This window comes from Protopterus annectens, chromosome 5.part0, assembly GCF_019279795.1.
Source record: "Protopterus annectens isolate FY-2018-M chromosome 5.part0, PAN1.0, whole genome shotgun sequence".
NCBI classification, from domain to species: domain Eukaryota; kingdom Metazoa; phylum Chordata; order Ceratodontiformes; family Protopteridae; genus Protopterus; species Protopterus annectens.
The window spans coordinates 1,829,335,176-1,829,362,816 of record NC_056735.1 but is presented as its reverse complement, the minus strand read 5'-3'; the positions used below and the strand labels follow the sequence as shown (position 1 = coordinate 1,829,362,816).

The following is a 27,641-nucleotide window of genomic DNA, read 5'->3' as shown; positions in this document are numbered from 1 at the left end:
TCTGGATTTAGAGTAAAGAGGCAGGTGGTAATGCTTGGTAAAGGTGTGCACTGAACTCCAAGTTGCTGCCTCCAAAATTTCCTTGGTAGGTACTTCTCTGAGAAAGGCTGTTGAAGTGGCTGTTGCCCTGGTGGAATGTGGTCTAAAGTTATTTGGGACTGATTTTCTATGCTGTGTGTAGCAGTACCGAATACAGTGTCCTATCCATTTGGATATAGTCTGCTTTGAGATAGCCTTGCCCTGTGATCCTGCAGCATATGCTACAAACAGTTGCTCAGTTTTCCTGAAAGCCTTTGTTTTGTCCAAGTAGAAGCGTAGCTGCCTGTGTATGTCCAAAGAATGCAGAAGTTTCTCCCCTTTATTCTGGGGGTTTGGATAAAAAGTTGGCGAATGGATGGTTTGGTTAAGAGCCATGCTAGATATCACCTTTGGTATAAAGGTAGGGTTTGTCCTTAAAGATACCCTATATCCTGATGAAAAATTATAAAAGGTTCCACTGTCATTAATGCCTGTAGCTCTGAGACTCTTCATGCTGAAGTTACTGCCAGGAGCAGAGCTGTTTTCCATGATAAAAATTTTAGATCGGCTGTATTGGCTGGCTCAAAAGGTGGTAGGGTCAGTTTTTCTAAAACGAAATTGAAGTCCCAAGTTGGTGTTGGTGCTCTCCGGGGCAGTCTTATGGTTTTAGCCCCTCTGAGGTACTGCTTTAGCAAGGGATGAGAGAATAAAGGAGGATCCGTGTTGTAATGTGCTGGAATGGCAGAGGCGTGGATCTTAATTGATGAGAAGGATAGGCCTCTGTCCAGCATCTCAGTTAAGTAATGTAAAATCTGAGGAAAGTTTGGAATAAGAGGGTCAAGGCTTTGAGCCTGGTTCCAGGCGCAGAATCTCTTCCATTTTTCTGAGTAAGCTTTCCTTGTGCTAGGCCTCCTGGCCTCCAGAATGACATCCATAACAGCTTTAGAGAGCGGTGTCTGTTTGACTAATGTATCTGCCATGCAGCCAGGTTTAGGGTTTTGAGCTGACCGTGCAGGATCTGATTGTTTTGTTGAGTCAGAAGGTGTGGAATTTGCGGCAAAATCCATGCTGGGCCTTGAGCCAAGTTCCTTAAGATAGGGTACCAGTGCTGGCGTGGCCAGTCTGGAGCAATCAGGATCATCTGTGGTTTTTCTTGTTTGGCTTTTAGGAGTACCTTTGAAATGAGAGGCAGTGGCGGGAAGGCATAAACTTTTAGGTTTTTCCAGCTGAACAGAAGAGCATCCACTTTCCATGCTTGTTTGTGATAAGTCCTTGTGCAGAATTTTTGTAGTTGGCAATTCAGTGGGGATGCAAAAAGATCTATGTCTGGACATCCCCACTTTTGCGTTATCATGTTGAAGATTTGTGGATTCAATTTCCATTCATAAGGGTCCATGATATTTCTGCTTAGATCGTCTGCCAGAGTATTTTTCTTTCCTGGCAGGAATTGTGCTTGTAGGTGAACTTGATACATTAGAGCTGTGTTCCACAAGGTCATGGCTTGCCTGCATAGGGGATAAGAATGCGTGCCCCCTTGCTTGTTTATGTACCACATTACTGTGGTGTTGTCTGTCTTTAGTAGTAATTGTCTTGGATGTAGAAGGTCCTTGAAGGCTGTTAGGGCATTTTGAACAGCCAACATCTTTTTGATTGATGTGAAGATGCATCTGGTCTGTGGTCCACTTGCCCTGAATGCATTTTCCTGCCATGTGTGCTCCCCATGCGTAATCTGAAGCATCTGTTGTTAGATCTAGATCAAGGGAGGTCATAGTCTCCTCTTCACTCACTCATCAGACCAATGATTGTGATGTACCCTGCCCCGATGTGTATACCCGACGCAGCTGGAGCAGCCACAAAGGAAAAGTTCAGTTCCTCAAAGGAAGGATAAAGGGTCTCAAAAATGCCTATGACTGAAATGAAGCTCTATTCAAGCTACTACAGCTTCACTCACTGCTCAGGTGACAGCTTTTGCCTAACATACAAGGCCATATCAAACCCAGATTTGATGAATAACCTCAAAAATCTTCATCCATCATCAAAAATCTAAGGACATCAGAGAGCCGGAAGGAAGGCTAACGAACCACGGCTATTAATAGATAGGACAGACTGGATAGATTCCTCATGGAAAAAACCGGTACATGTGAGCCAAAAGACCTCCCTGGCCTTGAGCAAGAGCAATCTTGTCCAAGATGGAAGAGATCTCACAGATAATGGATGGGAGATCTACACCTACTTTCTTTCGACAGAGGCACAGCAAGCAATCGAATATACACAGTAATATACCCATAATGTAGGGTGTAAAAAAGGCGAAGTATGTAGGCTTGTAACGCTAGGGCTGGGTTTGTAAAGTATGAACCTATGAACCTATGAGTTTGCCTGGCTGTGGGTTGGGTGAAAGGCTGACCCTTGTTTAGGTGACATGCCTGTGCCCACCATCAAAACTCCTGTTGTAGACAGGGAATCATTGGTATTACTGCTTCTAAACTGTGAGAGTGTTGAGTCCAAACACTTTTCAGGTACCATTGTAATTTCCGCATATGAAGTCTGGCATATGGTATTAGTAGTATGCAGGATGCCATGAATCCCAGGGCCTGCAGAATTTTTCTTGCAAGGAGATGGGACTTTCTTGCCAGCTATTGAAAATATTGAGTTAGTTGAACTTGTTTGTTTGGCGTGAGGTAAGCCATCTGGGCCGTTGTATTTAAGCTGGCACCCAGGAATATAATCTGTTGTGAGGGCACTAGTTTTGACTTCTTTTCGTTTACTGTGTACCCTAGAGAAATTAGCAACTTTTGTACAAACGCCAGATGCTGTAGGAGAATGTCCTTTGTCTCTGCTTGAATGAGGCAGTCATCCAGATATGGATATATTTGAATTCCTTTCTGTCTGCAAAATGCAATTACTGGTGCCAGGCACTTTGTGAAGACCCTGGGCGCAGTAGATAAGCCAAAGGGCAGTGCAGAGAATTGGTAGTGCATTGTACCAGCTTTGAATCTGAGGTATCTTCTGCAATTTTGTCTGATAGGGACATGCAGGTATGCTTCTTTGAGGTCCAGAGTAACAAGCCAAGCCTTCTTGCCCAGCATGGGTAGAAGCTGCTATAATGTTAACATTTTGAATTTCGGAATATCCAGGTAAGTATTCAGAATTGAAAGGTCTAGAATGGGCCTCCAGGCCTTGTCCTTTCTGGGGACCACGAAGAGTCTTGAGTAAAATCCTTGTCATTGTTCCTGTTGTGGTACTTTCTTGAATAGCTCTCATGTCCATGAGGGCTGAAATTTGTTTCTGTGCCTCTGCCCATTGATTTTGTGGCAGGTCTGGCATTCCTTTTAGCCTTGGTAAAGTATGAAAGTGGAATCTGTAACCTTGAGACACAATATTCAGGACCCATTTGTCTTGGGTGACTGTTTGCCAGTTTTGAGGAATAAGTGCTAGTTTTCCCTCTAAGGGGACTTCCAAAAGGGACGGGCTTGGTGTACGAAGGGGAAAGTCATTGTGACTGTTTCCTGTAATGTTGAGACTTGCCCTCACCAGCTTTTGGGGTTGAGGTGCCCCACTGTCGTGGTCTGTTTGAGCCTTGGGGTTGAGATCTGCCTCTTGGGCATCTGTATCTGCCTCTCTGTGGCCTGTCTGACACTGGAAAGGACCAATTCTTTGTTGGCCAATTTCTGCTAAACCGAGGTGGCAGTACCTGTAAGAAATCCTTGACTGTTTGCATAGATTTAGCTTTATCCTCCATTTTCTTTAACACCTCTTCTGCCTTAACACCAAACAAAGTACCATGCTGTAAAGGAGCATCCAATAATTTTGCCTTAACATGATCAGGTAAACTTTGTTCTTTTAACCAAGCATGCCTTTGAATTACAGAACCTGTAACTGCGGCTCTACAAAAGGCCTCTAAAGAATCAAAACCACATTGCAGAGTATGTTTTCCCACATGTTCAACTGCATGCAATAAATCCTGCATTTCTTTACAATCAGGAGCTTCTGTGCTTGCAAGCATTTTCTGTTTTAACTGAGCCATTAAATATTGTTGGTACTTAAGCATGTGAAACTGGCAATTTAAAGCTCTTACTGCTAAAGTTGCAGAAGTGTATACTTTCTTCCCCCATCTATCCAAAGCTCTGGAATCTCTGTCAGAGGGTACTGGATTTTTTGCAATGGAAGCCTTAACCCCTTTTGGACCCTGGGAAATAGTTTCTGGATCAGCAGAAGGGTTTTTGTAAAGAAACTTGTGAGAGTCGAGGACTCTATAATACCTATCTGGCTTGGCTGGAGCAGGGGGCAAAGAGTCAGGAGATAAACTGGATTCAGAGAACACATCATCCACAATATCTACACAGGCAGAATAGCCAGGGGCCTGTGTTGAGGCAATAAGAGGAAATCCCTGAGCCTATTCTTGGATTCTGAGTAATCCTGGCTTTCCCAATGGAAATGCTCCCTCATGGTATGTAAAGTTTCCCCAAATGAATAATCCTCAGGAGGAGAGGCTGAAGGGATAGATTCTACAGCTTCAGAGTCCTCATAGGGGGGTAGAGAGTATCCCTGGTCCGAAGAGGAATCAGAGGAAATGGAAACCTGATCAGAGGAGTCACAGTCTGTATCATGCCTAGACCTTTTCTCAGGAGGGAGATGGGAACCCCTGATTAAAGTAATGAGGTCTTCGGCCATTTTAAGCATCTGTTTCTTAGGCATGGAGGACTGTCCAGAAGAATGCTGTACTTGTTTCTTTGTCTTTCGGTATTGAGGTCATCAACTGATCCGACGGCATCGTATAATTGAACCTTCGGCCAAAGTAGTGCAAAGCAAAATCAAAATGTCTTTTTATAGTGTGTTTGTTAAATCTAGCACAAAACCGACAACTAGTGACGTCGTGATCAGGGCCTAGGCATGGAATACAGTAAGAGTGGAAGTCCTTATGAGGTATTTGCTTCCCACAAGAAACACAATTATTAACTTTTTCGAACATCGGTCTGAGGCAAGAAAAAAGTTTCCCCAATGGGGTACTTAGCTTTATTGAAGACTTCGGATGTGAAATTCGACTTCGAAAATCTCAGGAGTTGGCCGACCAGCACTTGTGAACTGCTTCTGCTTTGGGCACCGTGCGGCAAGAAAGACAGAAGAAAATGGCATTGGATGTATTTTATATACATCTGGCGCACTGACGTCAGGGAAGAAGTGGCAGCAACCGATGCCGGACCAAGACTTTGGAATTCGGGCCGACTGCGGGACCGCCTGATGGCAGGATAACCCAAGCGTAATGACTGCAGCAGTGTAACACGATGAACATCCAGAGCCAGGCATGTCGCCTGATGGCAACGCCTGTGCCAGCTGCTTTAGTGGCTCCCTCAGTAGCATGGGAGAGGAGATGCATAGAAGTGTTTGGGATTGACTTTAGAGTGCCATAACAGAGGAAAACATCTTTTTGTCCTCCGTTGACATGGACTCAAGGGTTGACTCAGCGATCTCCTTCACTAGGTCTTGCTACAGCCGAATTACATGTGCCATAGAATTCAGCGCTCGTACAGAAAAAGTCACTGAAGTGTACACCCACTTCCCAAAATGGTCCATCGCCCTTGACTCTCAGTCCGGAGGATGAACTGTAGAGCTCTCCTGAGTGAGCTCTTTCCTAGTGGCAGCAGCCACCACCACAGCATCAACCGAGGACCCCTTATTCCAGTGTGACCTATCTGAAGGGGAGCTCAAAACTTTATGCGGATGTTTGGGGATGGGCTCCATGCCCAAGTTGTTATAGGGTCCACTAAAGGATATGCGGGAGGGGACACCCAGGAAATAGAGGGTCCTGCTCCAAATGCCTCAAGGAACACTGATTCGTCTAATGTAGGTTTCTGGGCAGACCACCCCTCTTGCTGGCGGAGGAGTTCCATGATGTCTCCAAAGAAGACATTTCGGGGGGGGACCTTCCCCTTCCTCCAAATCTGTGCCTTCAGTGAGAGACTCCGATGGGGAGTCCATGTGCTTCCTTTTGTACTTACGTTTGTGAGGGATCTCCTCTGTGGGGATCTCTGCGGAGGACTCGGCACCATCTTACTGCTCCGAAGCAGAAGTTTCCTGAGGCAAAGTGGTGGCAGGTTGTCCCTGAGATGGCAGGATGGCCAGTACCGTACAAGAAACAGAGGGAGTCGAGGCACAGTCGGAGGACGAGATGGTCAAGGGTCTCGAGGAAATCGAGAGAACCTTCTCCACCACATCAAAAGCCAAAGGAGAACGGATTTCCTGAGAAAGGACCAAAGGAGCCGTCACCCTCTGACCTGACGGGGGAGTCGGTGCTGAGCCTCCAGGTGTCGAGATACCAAGAGGAAGGCTGCACACCAACCCCTCAGATCTGATGCCGAGGCTATGACTCCGAGAGTTGTTGTTTCTGAGCCAATCGGATCCAATCCGCTCAAGGTCATAGCCGGCGTTGAGGTACAAGGTACCAGTGGCACCGACCCCTCAACACTGGGGGTCGTCGGATCCGAGGACTCCAAAACTGAAAGCCAGATCAAAGAAGGAGTAATTGGGGTGAAAAAGAGCTGCATGCTCCCTGCTCCAAAGGGAGAGGGGGCAGGCAAGACTCCCATCTGTATCTGAGCGTGGATGAACTTCTGCATCATCCTATCTATCTCCACTTCACTAAGGCTCCGGGTGGAGCAGGAGGAGGAGGGATTGACACCGGCCTGGAGGGGTGGTGAGGAGAAGCCTGAGCCGGTGACCAGATCCAGGGCTCCTCCGGCTCTAGGGAGAACCGAGGAGAACTCAGCCGGGGAGACTCCGGTCTCAGAGTTTACCTCACTTTAGCTGGGGAACTGGCCGATCAATCTGAGGATCGCTTCCTTGGCCTATCTTTTTTGGCAGATCTGTCCCCATCCCTGGGCCTCTTGGTGGGAGTTTGAGTCCCGGAGGCCAAGGAGGCGGCAGGAGCAGAAGCCAGGGGGCACAAGAACTTGAGCCCCCGAAGAGGGAAGAAGGCCCTTGAGTTTTAATTTGTCCCTCCTGTCCTTAAGTGCCCATGGATTAAACCCAGCATAGATAGAACAGCAGGTCTTGGAGATGATCTGCCCCCTAAGCACTCTACACACAGAGTGTGGCCATTGGCTGGGGAGAGCTTATGGCCACCCTCTGTACACTTCTGAAATCTGGCTTTGGAATGTCAGACATATCCCACGCAGGACAAGGCACACTCACAAACACTCAAACCAAGCATGCAAGGAAAAGAAGAGAGAGGTTTTTTTTTAACCGACGGAAATCTGGGGGCGAGGGGGGGTAGAAAGTAGAGAAGAAAGACATACAGAGAAAAGAGAAGATTTAATCCCAAAAAGCACGCTTACCACAACTTTCTATGCTGACAGCTTAGATCACGATGCGGACATTACAGGTGGCAAATAAGATCTGAAGGGAGGAAGGAGACAGGGGCATTATGGGTAAGGGGAGGAGCTTTGAACTTGGATCAGATGCTGGATATGCAGCCAAGTTGGATCCAATACAGGTCCAGGAACTTACAAGGTTGAAGACCAAATGTAGACAACTACTTCAGATTTACTGCTCAAACAACATGTGCACCTTTTTTACCTGGGCCTCTACTGGAAAAGGGGTATTCTGGACATCCTGGCCAGTTTATCACAGTAATCAAATGCTATATAACATAAATCAAAATAAATACATCAATGGAAATGTCATGCCCCAGCTCTATTATGTTGTGCCAGCTATGGTTCAGTACTGAGCACTATGGGTTACAAAGGCAGTGACAAGTGATGGAATACCAAAGAGTGGGACGGCGTCGGGTCATTGTCCCAGAGCTGACGTCACATTGTAGTACACCAGTGTGGAAATAGGATAATCCTAAAGAAAAAAACAAAATATATATATATATATATATATATATATATATATATATATGTATATAAATATCTTTAGTAGCTACACCTCAAAAAGCTCAGTAATTCAGTAAGATACTGTAATACAAAACTCCTGTCTGAAAAAGGCAATCACAGGAGCCAGAACTTTTTGAACACTCTGGGCAGGAGTAGCCACCAAGGGCAATGCAGCAGAGAATAATGAAAAAGTACCAGCCCGAAACCCTCAGCCTCCTGTTCTCAGCAGAGACCTGATAGGATATATATGCAGATGAGGCCTCTTTGGATCCCATGATCTTTGCCCAGTGATCTTAGAAGCTGTTGCAATTGTTGTTTTATTGTTGAACTCTTTGGAATGTCTAGGTAGGTATTGAGATTGAGAATGAATTGGCCTCCAATTGGCCTTTTCCACTTTTTTTTTTCGAATAAAAGAATAAGGGAATAAAAACCTAAGGACTACGGAGGGGAGGGCCCACCCTGCATGCCCCCCCATGCAAAAAAAAAAAGAAATTTGCACCTGAGCCTCCATCCTTTGCTGAGGAGGCACATCCATCCGGCAAAGGAGAAAAAGGAGGAAAATTGTGATTTATTATATCCACCCAACATTATTATATGATTTGTCCTGGGTGACCAAATGCAAAGTTTTTGTTGTTCCAACTTTCCTCCCTTGCCAGTAGGGTCTGAGAGAAGAGGTCTGGCTGGAAAGTCATTGGGACTGTTCTGAAAAAAATGCTGCTTCCCCCCTGAGAACGCTGCCGAGAACTCACAACTCACAGCTGAAACCTGGAGTCCCTAGGCCTGAAAGAACCTGCACCTCGCCTGCCTCTAGACCTAGAAGACCTGATAATCCTTGGAAGAAAAAAGCAAGAGAGCATAGCAGGCCCTATAAAAAATCCTTTACTGGCCTGCAAAACTTAGCCTGCATTGACTGACTGTTCCTTATCTTCCATCTTATCTTCCATCTTTTTTTCAAAAAGGCCAAGAACCTCAGCCGGGCCTAACTCCTGAGAGAGAGAGGCCAACTAAATTAAAGGTTCCCATGGATTCAACCGAACCTCAGCAGGAACCATCGGGTTCAACCGTCCCGGGCGAAGGTTTACCCGGCCTCCACCCACAATGACTTGTCTGACTGCTTATTAAATTTTTAGCTTTTTAGCGGCTTTTACGTAGAAGCGGACGAATCCGGCGTTATATTACCGTTACACCTACAAACTTTACCAAGCCTGCTAACCGCTTAATGGCACGCTTGTTAAATCTAGCACAAAGCGCACAAAAGCGACGCGTTTACACGGAAGCAAGCTGCAGCTCAAGAATGAAACAAAGAATATACAAATCTGGACTTTATCTGAAATACAATTATTGACTTTTTCTGACATCCGGATATCTGGATTTTCTGAAATCCGAAGACTGAGGCAACGCTAATACAAAGAATACCAACGAAGCGGGTCTGAAACTTGGTCTCAGACAATTCCAGGCATGAGCAGCTTTGCTTCTGCCGAATCCGCACTTGCCGGCAGAACCTACATGTTGGAGGACAAACTTAGCTGGGATGACTATTATATACTATACCACACAGAGATATCAAGTAAAAAGGCACATTTTAATCTAGTAAGAGGTCTGCTATAATCAATTATCTGGCAACACTCCTTCAAATGATGAAAAGGCATGCAGCTTGGCTTGCTTTACTGCACATAAGGGACTTTTATCCTCTCATCATAAGGATGATGCACTTTTTTTTTTTTTTTTTTTTTGCATACAACACTGTCAAAATCATCTCTTCCTCTCAATGAATCCATGATGCGCTGTAGTAATTCATATATGGACTGCCAAGACATTTACTGGGCAGAATTTAAATATGTCAACCACCATTGAGGAGGACATGGAAGCAGTTTCATCTTTAAATCCTACTCACTGCAGACTGGATCTTGGACATGTATGGCTAGTTAGATCCTGTCTTGAATCTTTAGGTCTAGTTATCTACAAAATGTCCATTCATCTTTGATGATGAGGGTTTTTTCATCCACATTAGAACAGTCAATAATTATTGCCATCCCCAGAAAAATAACTTCTTAACAGTTTGGAGAGTTACCACCCTATTATTACTCTCTTGTTTTTGAAGAACTGCTACAGAGAAAGCAGTGCAAGTATAGATGCATTCCTACAAGACATTTCATGAAACTATGGATCTTTGTCAGTTTGTATTTAGATCAAAGAATGACATTAAGAAGGTCCATGTTCAGGCTATTAATAATTTACTTACGGCAAGGTATTGGAGGTCATATTCAATCTTTGTACTTCTTATTCTCATGGCATCCTGATTGAGTGGCTGAGGTCTTCCATCCATGCTGATGATTCACATCTGACACTACAGCATCACTATGAACAGCTACAGCCATCCACAGAGTTCACTAGAGAAGTAGGAGGAATGGAAGTAGAATGCCAGGTCCGCAGAGTTCACTAGAGAAGTAGGGAATGGAAGTAGAATGCCAGGCCCGTCTTATGTAACACGCACACGCGCACATACACACACAAACAAACACACATGGAGAAAATTTGGACTCACTGATCCACCTTCTGCATGTCTTGAGGAGGTGAGAGAAAACTGGAATACCAAGAAAAAAATAAATAAATAAACACAAGAACGACATGCAGATTCCACACACAAGGCTGAGAAGAGGAACCAGAGATTATCTTGCTGTGAGGTGACAGTGCCACTCATTGCATAACTGTGTTACATACTGTGGATTAACTGACACTATACTCAATGCTTTGCCTTCTACCAGCTGGACCATACTCAGTGGGTTGCTTCTGGAGTTAATCCCTTCGGCAGCCAAGTGATCATTTACAGGATATTTCAAGGTTGAATATTTATGTGACTTTTTCACATTGTGCATGCTTCTCTTAGGGTGATTAACCAAAACAGAGGTATTTATGATAAATTTTACATCAGTAACATTCAGCTATATCTCTCTTTTGCAAGAAGTCTGTTACAGATTTTACTGCTCTGGAAGATGCTTGGATTCCATCTTCTACTGGATGACACAGTCATGTAAAGTTCAACCTAAGAAACAGGTGATGTTGGTTCATGCCACTGTCTTGCCATCTTATCTCCCCCTTTCCATTTAAAAGAAAACAGCCTGGGATCTGCCTATTGCATTTATGCTCTGAGGACGACCTCTGACAACAGTTAGTGATCAGATATCTGTTTGTGCCAACATATTCTATTTATATCCAAAGAATATTGCATACATCTGGAACCTGATTCTGTCACTGCATTTAGTGACTTCATTGCTCTTGCAGTTTTCTGTCATGGTTACTGCAATGCACTAAGCCTCAGTATTAAGGATGACACCTTATTTGAAGAATTCTGTGACAAGAATTTGGCTGGTGATTCTCACTCTAACCGTATTACTCCCTTGCTGCATGTCCTGAATTAGTTGTGGATTACTATCAGGCCTGTCTTTAAGATTCAGTATTGGCATTTCAAAGCTTGCACATTCTGGGTTATATGTAAGATAGCTCCTGCTAACCCTTTTCCAAGGCAGACTTCTCGGATTATCAGTTAATAGGGTTGCTAGTTGTTTCTGGGATTCATCATAAACACAGTATAGAAGACTATGAGGCCTCCTTAAAAACCTTTTTTAGCAGAATTTTGTAAGCCATAAAGAGACTCTTTTTTTAGTTATGACAAGTTATCTAATCTGTTATTTTTACTACATTACTGTTCTTATATTTTTATTGTGCTGCTTATCTTCTTATGTTTTTTCCAGGACTAGGCTTATGTACCTAACTAAATAAATATATAAAATGAATACAGATTGAAACATGTGCAGTTTAGAGAAACAGAAGAGGGATGGGAGCCCTACTATAGCAGAGGAAAACACCCTCTCACCAACCCTGTTCAAAATTATGACGGCTATCAGGTGGTAAGAATGGTGTTGTAGTCTCATACGTCTATGTTGGAACAAATAAATCACAAAGGGATAAGCTCAAAGATGCTAGGACAGGAGATCCATCCACTTTGCTGTGGTCCTGTAAAGGGTATCAACCATTTTAGGTGTAGAAGAAACAGGATCACTATACTTCCAGGTTGAACATATGGCATTCCTAACAAAAGGCCCTATGGGTGCAAAAGATTTTTTTCAAGGGTGTGCATTCTGAAGAGAGAACCCTTCAAAAAGTGTTGAATACTGACAGGTCTAGAATCAGCCTCCAGTCTACTTCTTTTCTAGGGGTTACAAATAGTCTGGAATAAAATTATTTTCTCCATAAGTGTGGAGGTACTTTTATTACTCCTAACTGAAAGAGGAATGAAATAATAGAAGGGTAAAAGACATTCTGATTTTTGGGAACCTGAGGAATGCCTGAGATTATTTATTTTATTTATTTATTTATTTATTTAAATTTGTTGATCGGGAGTGTCCGACTGGATGTAGGTCCATTTTCAGCAGAGGCCCGGGGAGAAAAGCTCCACAGTAAAATAAACAGACAGTAGTTACATTGGATTACATAGCGATTAACAATTTAACATAGAAATTACTTACAACATATTTACAGATGAACAAAGTACATCAGTAGACAATTAGAATCTTTATCTGTGAAGTATATAACAGACATTAACAAATGTTACAATGAGACGTTCCTGCTGTATAATAAGTACTAGGCTTATGGGCATCTGAGCTTGCTATAATCAAGGTAGCTAGTGGAGTGGAAAGAAAGATAGTGGTCGGATGGGGTGGATGATATTAGAGTGGGAGTTGCAAGGGCATAGCCAGCATGTTTTTAGGTGCACTTTTAGTAAAGTTTTGATGTGGGTACATGATGGTACGGAGGTAATTGTGGGTGGGAGTGAGTTCCATAATTTGGCTATGGCGCAAGAGAATAGTGCTTCACCAGCAGAGTTATTGGCTTTAGTGATCTGCAAGTGATTTTTGTTGCTGGATCTTAGTGGTCTGGTGGTGCGATAGGGTTGGAGTAGATTCTGGAGGGATGGGACATTTAGTGGATGGTTTACTAGTTTGTGGGCTAGTGAGAGTTGATACCACTGAAGGAGGTGAGGGAGTTCAGCAAGTGTGAGACAGTGGTGACTACGGTAGGATGCCCCTGTGGCGAATTTGGCGATTTTGTTGTAGCAGGTCTCTAGCTTGTTTAGATCACATTGCCTTAGGTTGGTATATATTGGAGAGGCATAAAGTAGGGTGGAGATAAGGTGGGAATTTGCTACTGAAATCTTTGCTGCTTTGGTGAGAAATTGCTTATTTCTGTATAACGCTCCTAGTTTTGTGGACTTTTTTTTATGGTCATGGATATGTGAATGTCAAATTTTAGTTTATTGTCTATTTCCACTCCTAGCAATTTGGTGTGTTCAGTTGGGTATATAGTGGTGTTGTCTTTTGCTGTGATGTTAAAGTGAGAGTTGTTTTGAGTATGTTTGGTGGGTTGGAAGATGAGTAGTTTAGTTTTGTTTGGGTTGAGTATTAATTGGGCATCGGATAACCACGTTTCAACAGAGGTAAAGGCTTCCTGTGTGACTTCTTGCAGTTTGGGTAGGGACTGGCTAAGCAGATGATGGTCGAGTCATCTGCGTATTGTATGAGTGTGCCATGTTTGGTGGCATAGGCTAGATTATTGGTGTAAACAGAGAAGAGTAGGGGTCCAAGGATGGATCCTTGGGGAAACCCTATGGAGACAGGTAGTTGGGGAGATATGTCATTCGGCCATACAACGGATTGGTGGTGGTCAGACAGGTAACTCTGAAACCAGTTGGTGACTGACTGTGAGAAGGATAGGTTATTGAGGACAGAGATAAGTTGTTTGTGTGGGACCATGTCAAATGCTTTAGATAGGTCTAGGAAAGTAGCAGAGGAGAGATAGCCATTGTTTTTATGCTGAAGGATAGTGTTAGTAAAGGAGAGTAAGGCAGTGGTGGTGCTATGGTTTGGTCGGAAACCATGCTGAGTACTGGAAAGGAGGTTGTTAGTAAAGAGGTAGTCTGAGACCTGAGAGTGTATGCATCTCTCTAGTATTTTGGAGAGTGGAGAGAGAATAGCTATGGGGTGGTAATTGGTTAGTTCTGCAGAGGGTCCGCCTTTGTGGAGGGGAATTATATGTGATACTTTCCACAGTGTGGGAACGTAACTTTCTGACAGAGATCGGTTAATCAAGATGGATACTGAGTGAAGTGTGTGTTGAATGAGGTAGCAATATTTTCTGAGGAGTGAGGGATGTTAGGAGGAGGGGTACTGACTTTACGTGGGTGGAGGATGGAGTTTATGGAGGACCAGAATCATTTGGGGCTGTGTTGTGAGGAGTCTAGGGCAGACTGGTAGTATTGAAATTTGTCCTGTTTTATTAGCTTTTTGACTCTATTGCATAGTTCTAGGAATTTCTGTCTAGCTGAGGGGTTTTGGTTTTGCCAGTGCTCCCAGGCTTTATCCCTGTTTTCATTTCTGACTTAGTGGTTTTCTGTAGCCATGGGGAGGGTTGTGCTTTGGTTCTGGAAAATCTTATGGGGGCATGGTAATTAAGGATGTTCAGGAAGGTAGTATTAAAAAATTCAACTGCGTCATCTACACTGAGGTACTTTAGAGGATGCCAGTTACATTCTTTGAGGGATGATATGAATGTGAGTGGGTTAAAGTTTAGTTTTTTTACGTATTTGATGGTAGATGACAGGTTTAGCTTGGTATAGGTATTTTTTGAGTAGGAATGTTGGGGAGTGACCACTGAGGCTATCTGATAAGCAGCCTGTTATATATGACTGTGGGCTCTTACTGACTAGTATCCAATCCAGGGTAGTGTGCTTGCTGGAGTTTTTATTTATCCTGGTTGGTGACTGGACTAGTTGGGTGAAGCCATGAAGGTGTACATGATGGGTTGGATTGTTGCCAGAACAGGATTGCCAGTCAATATTGAAATCACCTAAGATGATAGTTTCTTGGGGGAGATGGTGGGTAGACCAGCTGAGGAGGTTTTCTAGTGGAGGGATGTTTTGGCCAGGTGGGAAGTAGCATCCAATTATGCTGATGGTTTTGTTTTGGTTAATTTTGAGGTTGGTATATATTATTTCTTCATTGCCTATTTGTGGAGCTGATGATTTTAAGATCTGGATGTTTAGATGCTGTTTAAATATTATAGCTACACCACCTCCTTTCTTGTTTAGCCGGTCTACTCTTAGTATGCCGTAACCTGTAGGGAGTATTTGCTCACTGGTAATGTGAGGTTTTAGCCAGGTTTCTGTCAGGATGACTATATCTGGGAAGTACAAGTCTATGGTGGCATGGATTTCATGGACTTTGTTGGATATACTTCTAATATTTAGGCTTAGTAGAAGGAAGTCACTTGGCTTTCTATTGGCTGTAATATGGGAGAAGTTGTGGTTTCTAGTCTGATTATGAGGATTGGGGTTGGAGATGGTAGGGCCAGGGTTGGGGTGGATGTCTCCACTTAGGGCTAGTTTTGATATGCATGAGATTATTAGTTTTCTCAGTTTTTGAATGTGTTTCTTTATAAGGGAAACTTTATGATTGTGCTCTGTGGGTAATAGGTATGGTGGGAGGGTTACTATGTTAAGTTGTAGGGATGCTTTATGTTTGAGTAATATAGTTGGTAGAATATGTGGGGGTGCATAGGGATGGTTCTTGAGCTGGTGGGAGGGGAGCTGAGTGTGGGTGAGACATGAGAGTGGTGGTATGAGTAGTACTACAGTAGTAGTGGTTGAGTGGGGGAATGATGGAGCTTTGGTAGGATGTAAGATATGCAAGGAGAGTGCATGCAGTGAGCATAGGAAAGGTATGCTTGTACATGTTAGTTGAGGAGGTGTGACAGTAGTGGGAAGATGGAGGAGGTAGTGTTGGGTTAGCGCTGTGGTTGGCTATTGGAAAGATGGGAGGGGTTTGAATGCAATAAAGGTGGGACCACTGGGGGCGGGAGGGAATAGGGGGCAGGGTGGGGAGCAAAGCGGGTAGAGACCCTGTTAGTTGCTCGTATGAGGGGGCTGGAAATGATCACAAAGCAAAGACAAGTATGTGTTAAGAAACAATCACAATTGACCAAGGACTGCTCTGAAACTGTAAGTCATTTCTTAATTTCTCAGGTGGAAAAACAGGATAACCTTGTATCAGTAGGCTACTGTGGTCATAGTTTAAATTAACAAATGCACAGTATTGATCAGTTATGGATATTATTTGGTAACAGAAGGGAATAAGAGAAAGTGGAAGATGTGTGAGTGTGTGGTGGTGGGGGGGGGGACTGCTTACAAGCCAAAGCAGAGTGCTCTCCAGGGGAAAATGAATATTGGCTCAAACAGGTAGACACATACTCAAAGTTAACTGTAGCTGTTTGCAGACAGTTCAGACCCGGACTGCGCTTTTCTTACAAGAATGTTAAAGGTGGTACCACAGCTGAATACTTAACAGTGGTGTTAGGTCTAGAAAAGAAGAGTACAGAGAGGAGTAAGCACTTTTGAGATGGTAAATATATATTATAAAGATTATAAAAAACACACTGAGCAAATAGCTACCGCATGCAGGACAATGTCTTGAACCAGCTACTTAGTATATGCAGATACTGAGCCAATTGGAAGAACATTAGAAAAAATGGTTTGGAAGAGATGGTTGGTTTGGATTTTGACTGATGCTTGTAACTCCTATTATGATGCTTACACCCAGGAATGTGAAGTGATTGTTTCTCCACAATGAGTGGTAAAGAGACAGTTTGCCAAAAAATCGGGGGGGGGGGGTAGTATACCTGGCCCTGTTGGGAAGATGAAAGGGAAAGAAGTTGGAAAGACATAGTCAGGGCTGCTCTCTATTACTACTGGTGCCATGGAACCCACTTTGCTTGCTGTTAGAATCTCCATACTATTTTGTCTTAAACTGGCCTTTGCCTGAGCATTGCTGTTTAGATTTGTTTTTCTTTCTAAAGAAAGGACCTGGAAAAAGAATCAGATGGTTGACCATATACTTCACTTTAACTATCTCTCTCACCTTTAGACTTTAACTGTGAGACTTCCAATCAGCATATCTTTACTTACAGGGTTATTAAATACATGAGTCTCAATGTCCTCTGGCAAAGGTTGGAGCTTTAATTAAGCATGCTTGTGGATGATGGAGTCAGTGGCAGCTGCTCTGGATGCTGCAACAGTGTCATCATAGCCATTTTACGCAACTTGAGAAGCAGAAAGAAGTACTTCTTGTTGTTTTACTCTCAGGACTAGGTTAGGAATTTCAGAAATTGTCTGACCCATATGGTCTAACACAGCTAAATGTAATTTAATCATATGGGTTTTACAATTAGTAGCCCTAAATTGTATGGTTGCACATGTATAAACTTTTCTACAGAATCTGTTAAGGGCTATGCTCTCTTTATAATTTGGAACAAAATTAGGAGCAGGGACTAACTTAGCCCCCTTCCCAAAGTTCATAGGAGATGACAGCAGGGTTAATTACAGGGTTTTTATAAAGACGTTTACTGAGACCTATACCCGGTAAAATCCGTTTGGATTTTTAGTAGCTGGAAGTGGAGAACTTGGAATAACAGAAACTGTTAAAAAGACATCTCTAAGCACTGAGTAAATAGCCACATGTTTAGGAACATCCAAAGGAGAAGGTTAAAATATCTCTTCTTCATATCAGATTATTTTTCTCCTGTCTCACTTAAATAATTCTTTCACTTTAGATATAGTCTCCCTAAAAGAAACTGCCTCATTACGATAGTCGGAGGAAGGAGTACCTTCCACATATGACTCATAGTCAGAAGCGGGTCATCAGAGACATAATCCAAGCATTCTTCACCACAGTGGTCCTCTTCATTTGAAGAATTTCTTTTTCTTTTACTAGGAAGAGGAGGAGGAGAAGTCTGTCCTGGCTGTAGGGCTTGAATAACCTTTAAGAGTCCTTCAGCTAAAGTAAACCAGTCATCTTGAGTGGTCTGAGGAAAGGATTTCTCAAAAGCAATTTGCCTAACAGTAGAAGAAAAGGAGATATGTTTTGCCTTTTGTTAACTTACGTGGGACATGTGCCTGAGGTTTAGGTGCTAAGGAATGAGCCTCTATTTTACACCCTTCAATCTCTTCTCTTCTCTGACAAAAACCTGCTGAACACCTCTTCACCTTCTGTTGTTACAACTTTAGGTTTGAGGGAATTCATCTTAGAACTGAATCCCAAAAGGAGAAAGAAGAGTCAGGATGACAGTCCATAATAATGGATGTGCTTTTGTCCCTGGTCATAATTGCATCCATAAGGGAAATACGAGAGGACCTGAGAGATTAGAATGGACAGTCCTAGGACTGAGCAAGAGGAAGAAGAAAAGTGCAAACAGCCTCATGTTATTGAGATACTGGCCAAGAGTCCTAAGTTGACTTAACAGTTTTAGTAGGAAAACCCTGATAAACCTAAAAGGACTTAACATTGTGCTCTACCCCACACAAAATACACAGATAGTGTGGTAGTTTTGATAAGATATTTGACTACCACAGTCACATTTGCCTTTTTTGACATAGACATAAGGGGAAAAATTCTATAAAAAAAGAAAGAATCTTCAACAGGGCATTTACTTGCTGAGCTTCAGAGACTGCAACTTATGGTATGGAAAGTTGTTCATAATGCTGACAGATACATTAGCGCACCAAGAAAGTTCTGAAAATGGCACAGATATATGCACCTCTTATACCAACACAATAGTGCATGTCTAGGGTGGCTGTATGGCTCACTGGATGAGGATCCTGAGCTTCAGAAGGTTGTCCAATGGATGGAACCTTTGTGGAAAAAAGCCAGATAATTTAAGAATACTACAACAGTGATCTAATGAAGAACATATGTTATTTTTTCTTTTGCAGACAGTCTCAGACCTGACAGTGACTCATTAACTACAAGTTTTAAAAATACTCTTACAAATGCCTGGTGTCTCAACCTTGGTGCCAAGTAATAGATGGAGACTCTCTCACACTTACTTATTTCAGGCACACGAAGACTGAAGTCCCTTTAATAGAGCTTCAAACAGGTGACAAAAATAGAAAAAAACTCGTCTCAGGGATGGACAGTGTGTGAGAACTAACGGCATTTATATAATGATCTACAGCTTTGGAGTCAAATGACTTAACCATTAAACTTTAAAGACTTTTTTAGACACAGCTCTTAAATTACACTTTTTACAGACAACATATAATCATCTGTCACATGAAACAGTGTAGATCAGCAAGCAATGATTTTATGTGTTGAAAGGGGAGGGTTTTGCCATACATCTCAACATGGAGAAAATGCCCTCATGCTCTTCCCTAATTCATGTATCTTTTCTGGATTATATAACGCAAAACGAAAAGGAGTTAATATGATTTTGGTGAGTTAACTGACTTTTTTGGGCTGGTAATATGTCAGTCTATAATACTTCATCTCCTACTGTAGATCTGTAAACATACTGCTAAGTACCACAACATTTACAGATACACACTACAAACATTTTATTCTGAAGCAGGTAGGTGGATTCAAAACCAAAGTGCACTGCACCATGAATGGCTGTGCAGTGCATGGTGAGTACATGGTCATGACATTAAAGTGATGTATAAAACAGAAAATAGCTCATTTTAGATCGCACAGATGGACTCTGCCACACGCGCTGTGGATATGGACATTGAATAAAGTACCATATCCTGTCAGATGTCCAATACTGCAGAATATTTGTGAAACCTCTTTTTCTATTATCATGATATTTTAGTCTTGCTGCTGGTTTTCTTCTTATAAAGTTCTATTTTGTCACAGGTACAGGGGAGGCTCTAACCAGGCTGTCTACTCTAGAAGATGATCTCTCACTAGCTTCTGTGAACAATGCTGAGCACCCTAAAGGAGCAGCATCTTGCTGGAGCAGATGACACCACTACCACAAATGCAAACAGAGAATGCAGAGGATGGTCCATCGGATGAGTGAGCACAGTAAGATCATTCTGAAATGTTGCAAACTCAGGTGACTATGTTGGGAAATGCAGCATCCCAGACGGAGCTGCTTACTGTCCTGATATCACTGACCTGTGGTTATACTGGCAGTCTATAATGCATACAGTACTATACAGTATGACAACACTATGCCAACTACAAACAGATGCTAAGACACAGGGGGAAGGTGAAACACCATGAAGCATTTCCCACTTCCACTCTGCCAGGATAAGTTCACCTTCTCCAGCATTACTGCAGAGCATCACCCATCTGCATATTTTATTAATCAAGGGATACAGTAATAATACATCTGTCACTGGCAGGAGCTCTGTAGCATCACTGTGGTTGAAGTACAAGTGTGTGGGTATCACACTATTTTGCTGTTATCAGTATGCCTTCTGTCTTAGGTCCCTATGTGGTTATGCAAACTTCAGCTGTGTTACTTAGACATTTTCTGCTAATTACACCAAATTTCCAGGCCCACAAAGAAGGTCAGTTTTGGTTTTGTCTGGATAGTGTGAACATCTCGCACTGTGAACTTTAGTCTCACCTATGCACTTAACTCCATGTTTCACTTCTGTCGATCACAAAAAATGGTGAGGAACATCATCTGCATACATACTCTGTATCTGACCCTTTCCAAGTAATTGCTTGTGCACACATACATTCCTTGGATTTACAGGACTTTGGGTAGACCTATAGCATCTGTGTGTTTACTATGTACCATTGTTATGGAACTGTGAACTAGGCTTGTGACTGTTGTCCTAAAAAATCTAGACTGCTCCACAGAAATCGGATTTTCAAGAAACTCAAATGTAGCAGTTCCACTTCAAGATGTGGCATTTTCTCAAGTGGCACAGTAAAAACATTCATCTGCATTTCTACTATGTATAACCCACATCTAAGAAAGTGAAAAGAATTCTAAAAGTCATGAAATTTTAAAACTAACAATTTACTTACAACAGGCAACAAAATACGTATAAAGATGTTTAATGTTTGTGCTATTTGAGGAAGACTGTTTGGAAGAATGGAAAGCTGTCCTTCAGAATACCTGATTACAGTACTGATAAAACTTTCAAATATTAACAAATCTGATTTATGCCCAAGGGTCAGTTCTGTACCTGAACAAAATCAGCCTGTCGAGCATCCAGTGGTACAACAGATGAGTCATGTGATGCAAGAACTTCACGTAAAAGTATAAGAGTTTGATTCAGAGATGTTGTTGGCCCAAGGTCTGGGGGTGGCAGTTCAACCTAAGGGAAAATGAGGGAAAAATAACTTTCTAGACTCAGAATAATATAAAAATATCAATCATGCAATACACTTGATAAGTTCAATATTACGGAAATATTTCTAATGCTTGATTGTTACGCAACCTTCTCAGCATGTGCGTCTTTGTGTGTGTGTGTGTGTGTGTGTGTGTGTGTGTGTGTGTGTGTGTGTGTGTGTGTGTGTGTGTGTGTGTGCAATAGTCAAGAAGGTGTCAGATTGAGCTGTGTTATGCTCTGTGACTGTAGACTAAAAGTGGGTGTTGTTCCTGTTTCTGTCATATGTATACACACACATGACCAAAACAACACAAAACACACACTTCTGCTGTCATTTACGTACATCAGTTCTTATGAGAAGTCTGGATGACACCTGTTGTTTTGTTTGGCTGGTTCACTTAAAGTACCTTTAACAGACTGGATTATTGATTGATTTTCCTTTAAATTTGGTGTCAACACAATGGGCTACTGTGTATGATTGTGATGAAATGTTTTCAATCTAAAGTACAGACATCAGCTAATACATGTGTGTGTACTTCTATATTTATATACTGACGTGTGTATATATATATATATATATATATATATATATATATATATATATATATATATGTATATTTATATCTATATATATGTGTGTGTGTGTTCGTTTTGTGTGTGTGTGGGTATTACATTAATATATATGTACAGACACACACACATGTACATTGGCTTGTTGTTAAGAAATGTTTGGGTTTTTAATGAATACAGACACACTTCCCTATTAATCTCTCTCTCTCCCACACACAGACATAGAAACACACACTGGTTTGTCATTTCAAGAAGTTTGGGTTTTCAGCCAATGAATACAGACCCACAGCTCACTTATTCACTCTCACACATGTACACACACACACACACACACACACACACACACACACACACACACACACATACAATAGCTGATGAATACCTCAACTGTTAAGAGAAGTTTGTCTGACTGTCTTTTTGTACAGGTGATTCACTAAAAGATCTAATCGGATAATGGACTTGAGGGCTGATCGTTTCCCAGGGCTTAATGGTTTTGTTCCACTTAAACCGTTCTTGAAGGAACGAAGATTGACTTTTTTCCATTAAGGAAGCTCATTATATATTAGTTTATACTTTCCATCCGTCTTTGTTACAGATGTCAGCTCTGTAATATTCCTTCAGTACACTTTCTATAGAATAGGTGTTTGAGATGTGAACATGGCATCTTTTAAGTTTGGAGTTATAGTGTATTCTGCTATTAATGGGTGAGTTTTGTGTCTATTTTGTTCATAATATGAATTCTGAGTGTTCACCAGACTTCTATGAGATGACAATAGTTATTTGTTTGTTGTATATCAGGTTGTGACTGTTGCTTCTTTAATATTATGGTTGTGAACCTGCTATGCTAACATTATGAGCTCTGAGTTTTTAACAGATTTACAAGCTGTGTAATGGTTATGACAGCAGTGTTTTATTTATTTACTATAGGTTTTAATATTCTATACTGATTGCCTTTAACAAAATGTAGTTTTGTTCTAAGCTTGGATCTAAGTTATTTTAAAACATGTTTTTGTTACAAGTGCACTATGCAAATGGGGAGCAAGTGTTGCTATATTTCATTGCCTCATTTTTTAATTGCTTAATTGTCTTTTAACTAGATTGGTTAGCTGGTTCTTAAATAGCTGTGTGTAGGAATTGTTTTCAGGATCTGAGGAAAGCACATGCCGAAAGCGCTTATCCTGTTCTTGTTTTTGTTGTATTAAAAGTTCCAGGTTTATGTCTATGGTGTTACGCTCCTTTTTTGTTTTCTTCTCACTAAAAGAGCTATGAAGGGTTGGGCTGACAATTATTTGATTTACTTTTAATTATAATTCTAAAAAAGTGGACTAATGTGTATGTTTTTTCAGTTGACTAGTGTACACCCATATAAAAATATACACAGTCACACGTGTACACACAAACATAAGAATAACAAAGCGCAAACACAAACGTGGTCCACCACAGTAGCATGTAAGAATGTCCCTTAGGTTTGACAGATAAGGTTTGATTTGAAAGAATCATAAACGATATGATACAATCAGTTAGCCATTTGATTTGGAAAGGGTTAGTAAGTAACCGCACCACACCTGCTGTCAGCAAAGCCAAAAATAGTTGATTTGATTTGATCCTTCCTTCTTCCAAATAAAAACCTGAGTTGTCTATGGACATCCAATTGTGTAAATGTATACTATAACTTTCTATATTACTGTTTTTTGAAAAATTCAAAGGACTGGATAATGTTATTGGATTTGTTGGATTGGAGAGCAAAAGGGAGAAAGGATGGATTAGATTAGTAGAAGAAGAACTTCTGTCAAATGGAAAATCAAATAAGGGTGTTTAAAAGAGCTCGCCCTGAAGCTCCTCGCTACCTGGATGTAATGAAGACCAAGAAGAGGGTCTTCCATGATTCCATGGGCAAACGGTTGATGGAATAACTCTGTTTAAAAACTCCAGGATCTTGTTTAGGCCACTATATAGGGGTCAATGATGTGTGTGAACCCAGAAGACCAAAACGCCCATTTACTGGTGTAGGTCTTTGTATGGGAAGCAAGGAAAGTTTATGAGAAGCCACTGTATACTTTGCAGTAAGAGCTAGAAATAGAACTAGAGGGAAGCTGGCAAGCTGCTGCTGCTGCTAGGAGATGGAGTGATTCGAGGAAGTGAGTGAGTAGATCTGTGTAGATCTGGAGAATCTGGCTCTGGGTCCAGATGTCCCAATGTCCCCAGAAATAGAAAGTGGGAAACCAAAACAAATGAGGCGAGGCCAGACAATGAGGATTTATTTGCCTCTGTCTGAAGGTTGCAGGCTAAAAACAAAACTTGCAAAGCGGGAAAGAAAGGGAAACCAGGCAGGAGACCCGCCCCGGGGCCGCTTCTGGGGACTGGAGGGGGCAGAAGGAAAGTAGGTAATAGGCTGGCATAGAAACTCATTGCATGCTTCCAGGGAGGCTAAAATCGCCTTTGCACGCCTTGGCAATTTCACTTTGACTGTTGAGCGGACAGGATTGAGGCAACAGAGGTGTTCACAGCCGCTGGTTGACCCTGAGTGACCATGATGAGAAAGTAACGTGACCCAGAAAAGCGACCAATCATGGCATCCCATTGTAGGCATCTCTGCATTTTCCCTGCACTGATGCCATCTGGTGCCTCTGTTAAGTGTATGTACTGCAATTGTCCTTTCAGAACTAGCTTTGCTGGGGATTTTTGGATAGAATGAGAGAGATGTGGGTTTGTAGTGAGGCTATCCTTTTCTGGAGGGAGCCTTAGACTTAAAAATGTGAATCTAATTCCGCCGCTATGAATAAGATATGCTGTGATGGCTGTAGTAAGATTTTTTTTTTTTTTGAAATTCCGAGGAATATATAGTTGGGGGTGTACTAGTACTGCCTGTATCAGTTGACGCTGGTGGTGGGTGGAGCCAGTCAGTCAGTCCAGACACGGAACGACACCTGATCTAGGCGCGCCGTCAGCTGACAAGACGCTACCACTGCTATGCCCCTGGGGCTGAGGCCAGGCCAAAGGGCAGGGACAAGGCTGAGGGCGAAAGGCTCCCAGCCGGAAGCGAAGCGGAAGCCGACGCTGACGCCCCGCCCCCTTGGTAGTATGCGGTGTGCAGATCTATTGAGCACCTATTGAGCACATCTGTGTCCATGGAAGGAAGGAGAACACTCTCACATCACAGGTTAATCTTTGCCACCACCATGCTTGTCCCATTTTCTTAATTTTATTGATGGATTATTGCTTTTCTCTTCAGGAAAGTTATAAAACATCAACAAAATAAAGAAAATGGAAGTTTCCTTTTCCACAAAGGGAACTTATCTGTCCAGCAAAGGAAAACATAATCTGACTGTCGCTCCTTGAAAGCCTCAGAGGAGTATATTCTTTGGCGGCAGTAAAGCTCTGAAGGGTTTTGCACCCAAACTTGCCTTTTAGTCTGCTCAGCTTGAGTTGCTTGACAGAGTGCAGTGAAGGTACCCTGAAGTTTTGAAGTTGTCCGGCTGTTATATCCTTGTCAAGATATAACCTATATACTGTAGCTACAGATACTGCAGGAGTGATCAATATGAACATACAGGATAACCTGTAAGACGGACTAAGAAAGTAGCCATAACATGAGGAGCACCAATCACAAAACTGTCCAACAGCAAAGCGCCTACCATCCATTCAAAAGTAGCTCCAGGTGACAATTTTAAAGGGGGATGGAGGAAAGGATGTTGAACCAGATGAAAACAAGACAGTATGGATTTAGTGTTATGTTAAGTACATAACTTTCATATTTGATGTTGTCTGCTTTTGTCCGATTGAAGGATATTCTTGAGCGTGGTGGAGCCAAAGGATGTACGGTATCTGGACTGGACATCCAGCTGATAGTGAGACACAAAAGTGTGAACAGCAGGCCAAATAGCTGCAGCACAATTTCATCCACAGGAACTCTGCCCAGAAAAGCTATAGAGGTAGCTATTGTCCTTGTTGAATGAGTCTTGGTTTGTTATGGAAAGATATTCCCAGCTTTGTGTACAAAAACATTATACAGTTAGAAAGCCACCTAGATGGAGTGACTTTCAATATACTTTGGCCAACATTTGCTTTAAAGAAAGCAACACATATTCTAACATCCTTAATCTTGTGTAAATAAAACCTGAGTTCTCTATATACATCTAGTAAGTGTTGAGAGTACATTCTCCTTTGTTTGAAAATTTTGGAAAGAATACTGGCAGACTAATGGTCTGACTGAGTTTCATTTCAGACACCACCTTCGGAAGAAAATTTGGATTTGTTCTCAAAGATTCCCTGTCTTTATGGAAGACCATATATGGAGATTTACATGGCAGTGCTTGCAATTCTGAAATTCTCTTTGTGGAAGTAACAGCCACCAGAAAGAGTGTTTTCCAAGAAAGATATTTCAAATCCAGTATGGCTGCAGACTCAAAAGGAGCTTGAGTTAAGGCCTGAAGCATGACAGTAGCGCCCCATTAAGGAACTGGATCCCTAACAGGAGGTCTCAACAGGAAGGTTTCCTTCAGAAAAGCTATTTGAAATCTTTAAGGAAGCAATGGTAGTTTGATTTTGCCCAAGTCCAGAATAGATAGAAAAAGTGCTGAAAAAGGATCTATTTTCTTAGAAGATGCCCAAATGGTAAACCTTTTCCACTTACTACGATAAACCTTTCTAGTAATGGGCTTTTGTGAAGCTGATAAAATGTGGACCACTGCAGCAGGCAGCTTGACATCTCTGGACACTGTTAGAATTGGAAGAAGCATATGGTTAGCTTGAGGGTCTTTAGATGTGGGTGAGGCTGCCCAGACAGGTGACGATGGAGATTTGGATGGTAGTCCAAAGTCTAGGGTGGATGTACTAGATGAGGTCAGAGGATGAGAAACTGAACTTGCTGTGGCCAAAAAGGGGAAATGAAAATTACTCCTTGCACCTTCTGGCTTTCTGAATAAATTTTGTTATCAAGGGTAAGGTTGGACCCAATGACTGAAAATTTGCATTGGCACTATCCTATTGAGGGACCTCTTGTGATGCACAAGAATAGACCTGCACAGTTTTCTGCTACAACACTGGAAGTCCCTGGAATATGCGCTGCAATGAGAAAGTGATGGCAGGACTTTGCTCACTGCCACACTCTTAAGGCTTCCTAACAAAGTAGATATGATTGGGATCCTCCATGTTTGTTGATATATCAGACTACTGCCATGGTGTCTGTCTGGATGGAAATCATCCCCTCAGGTAGGAAATTCTGAAAGGTCTGCAATGCTAGGAGGATTGCCTTCATCTCCAAGACACTGACATGAAGACTAGTCTTCGTAAGAGACCAAGAACCTTGGACTGTTTCCCCTTTGAAATGTCCCACCACCCTCACCCCAGAAGGGAACCATTCATGGCTACTATAGCCATTGGAGGTGGTGGGCAGAAAGTACAGTTGTGTACACTTACCATAAATGTAGTTGCTCGAGTGTATTCTCTGTTGCAGTCATTACATTTGGGTAATCTGCTGGCAGGTTGCCCTCAGTTGGCCTGAATTCCAAAGTCTTGGGTCCTGCGTCAGTTGCTATCTTCTCTTCCATGACGTCAGGGGTATAAAACATGCAGCTGACGCCATTTTCTTTAGACTTTCTTGCCCCCGATGTCAGGTGCCCCCAAAAAGGTAGCACACACACACACACACACACACACACACACACACACACACACACATATATATATATATATATGCATCAATATAAACTTTACCTTCATCTACAAGCAAATACACCACATAGGTTGTAGAAGACAGAGAAGGAAAGATAAACTCCAGAATGACAGGGGGATGGCGGGAGGGTAACCTAGACTGCAACAGTGAATACACTCAAACACCTACATTTATGGTAAGTGTACACAACTGTACTATGTTCTTCTTGTTTCACTGTTGTAGTCATTACATTTGGGTAGAATCCCAAAGCTATGGTTGGGAGGCTGGAGCTAAACAACATTAGGTGCGGCTATAAGGCCCTGCAGCACTGCAGTGGCAAAGCCTGCCC

The 27,641-nt window shown here is 42.2% G+C and overlaps 1 protein-coding gene across 2 annotated transcripts in view; it reads right to left on the bottom strand.

Moving 5' to 3' along the window:
* The window catches only part of COG6 (component of oligomeric golgi complex 6), a 1,421,580-nt gene that overhangs the window by 363,067 nt on the left and 1,030,872 nt on the right, over positions 1-27,641 (bottom strand). For both annotated transcript variants that reach the window (XM_044071656.1, XM_044071657.1), the window contains exon 14: positions 20,923-21,054. In XM_044071656.1, coding sequence (XP_043927591.1) covers positions 20,923-21,054 — 132 coding nt within the window. The remainder of the gene's footprint in view (positions 1-20,922; positions 21,055-27,641) is intronic.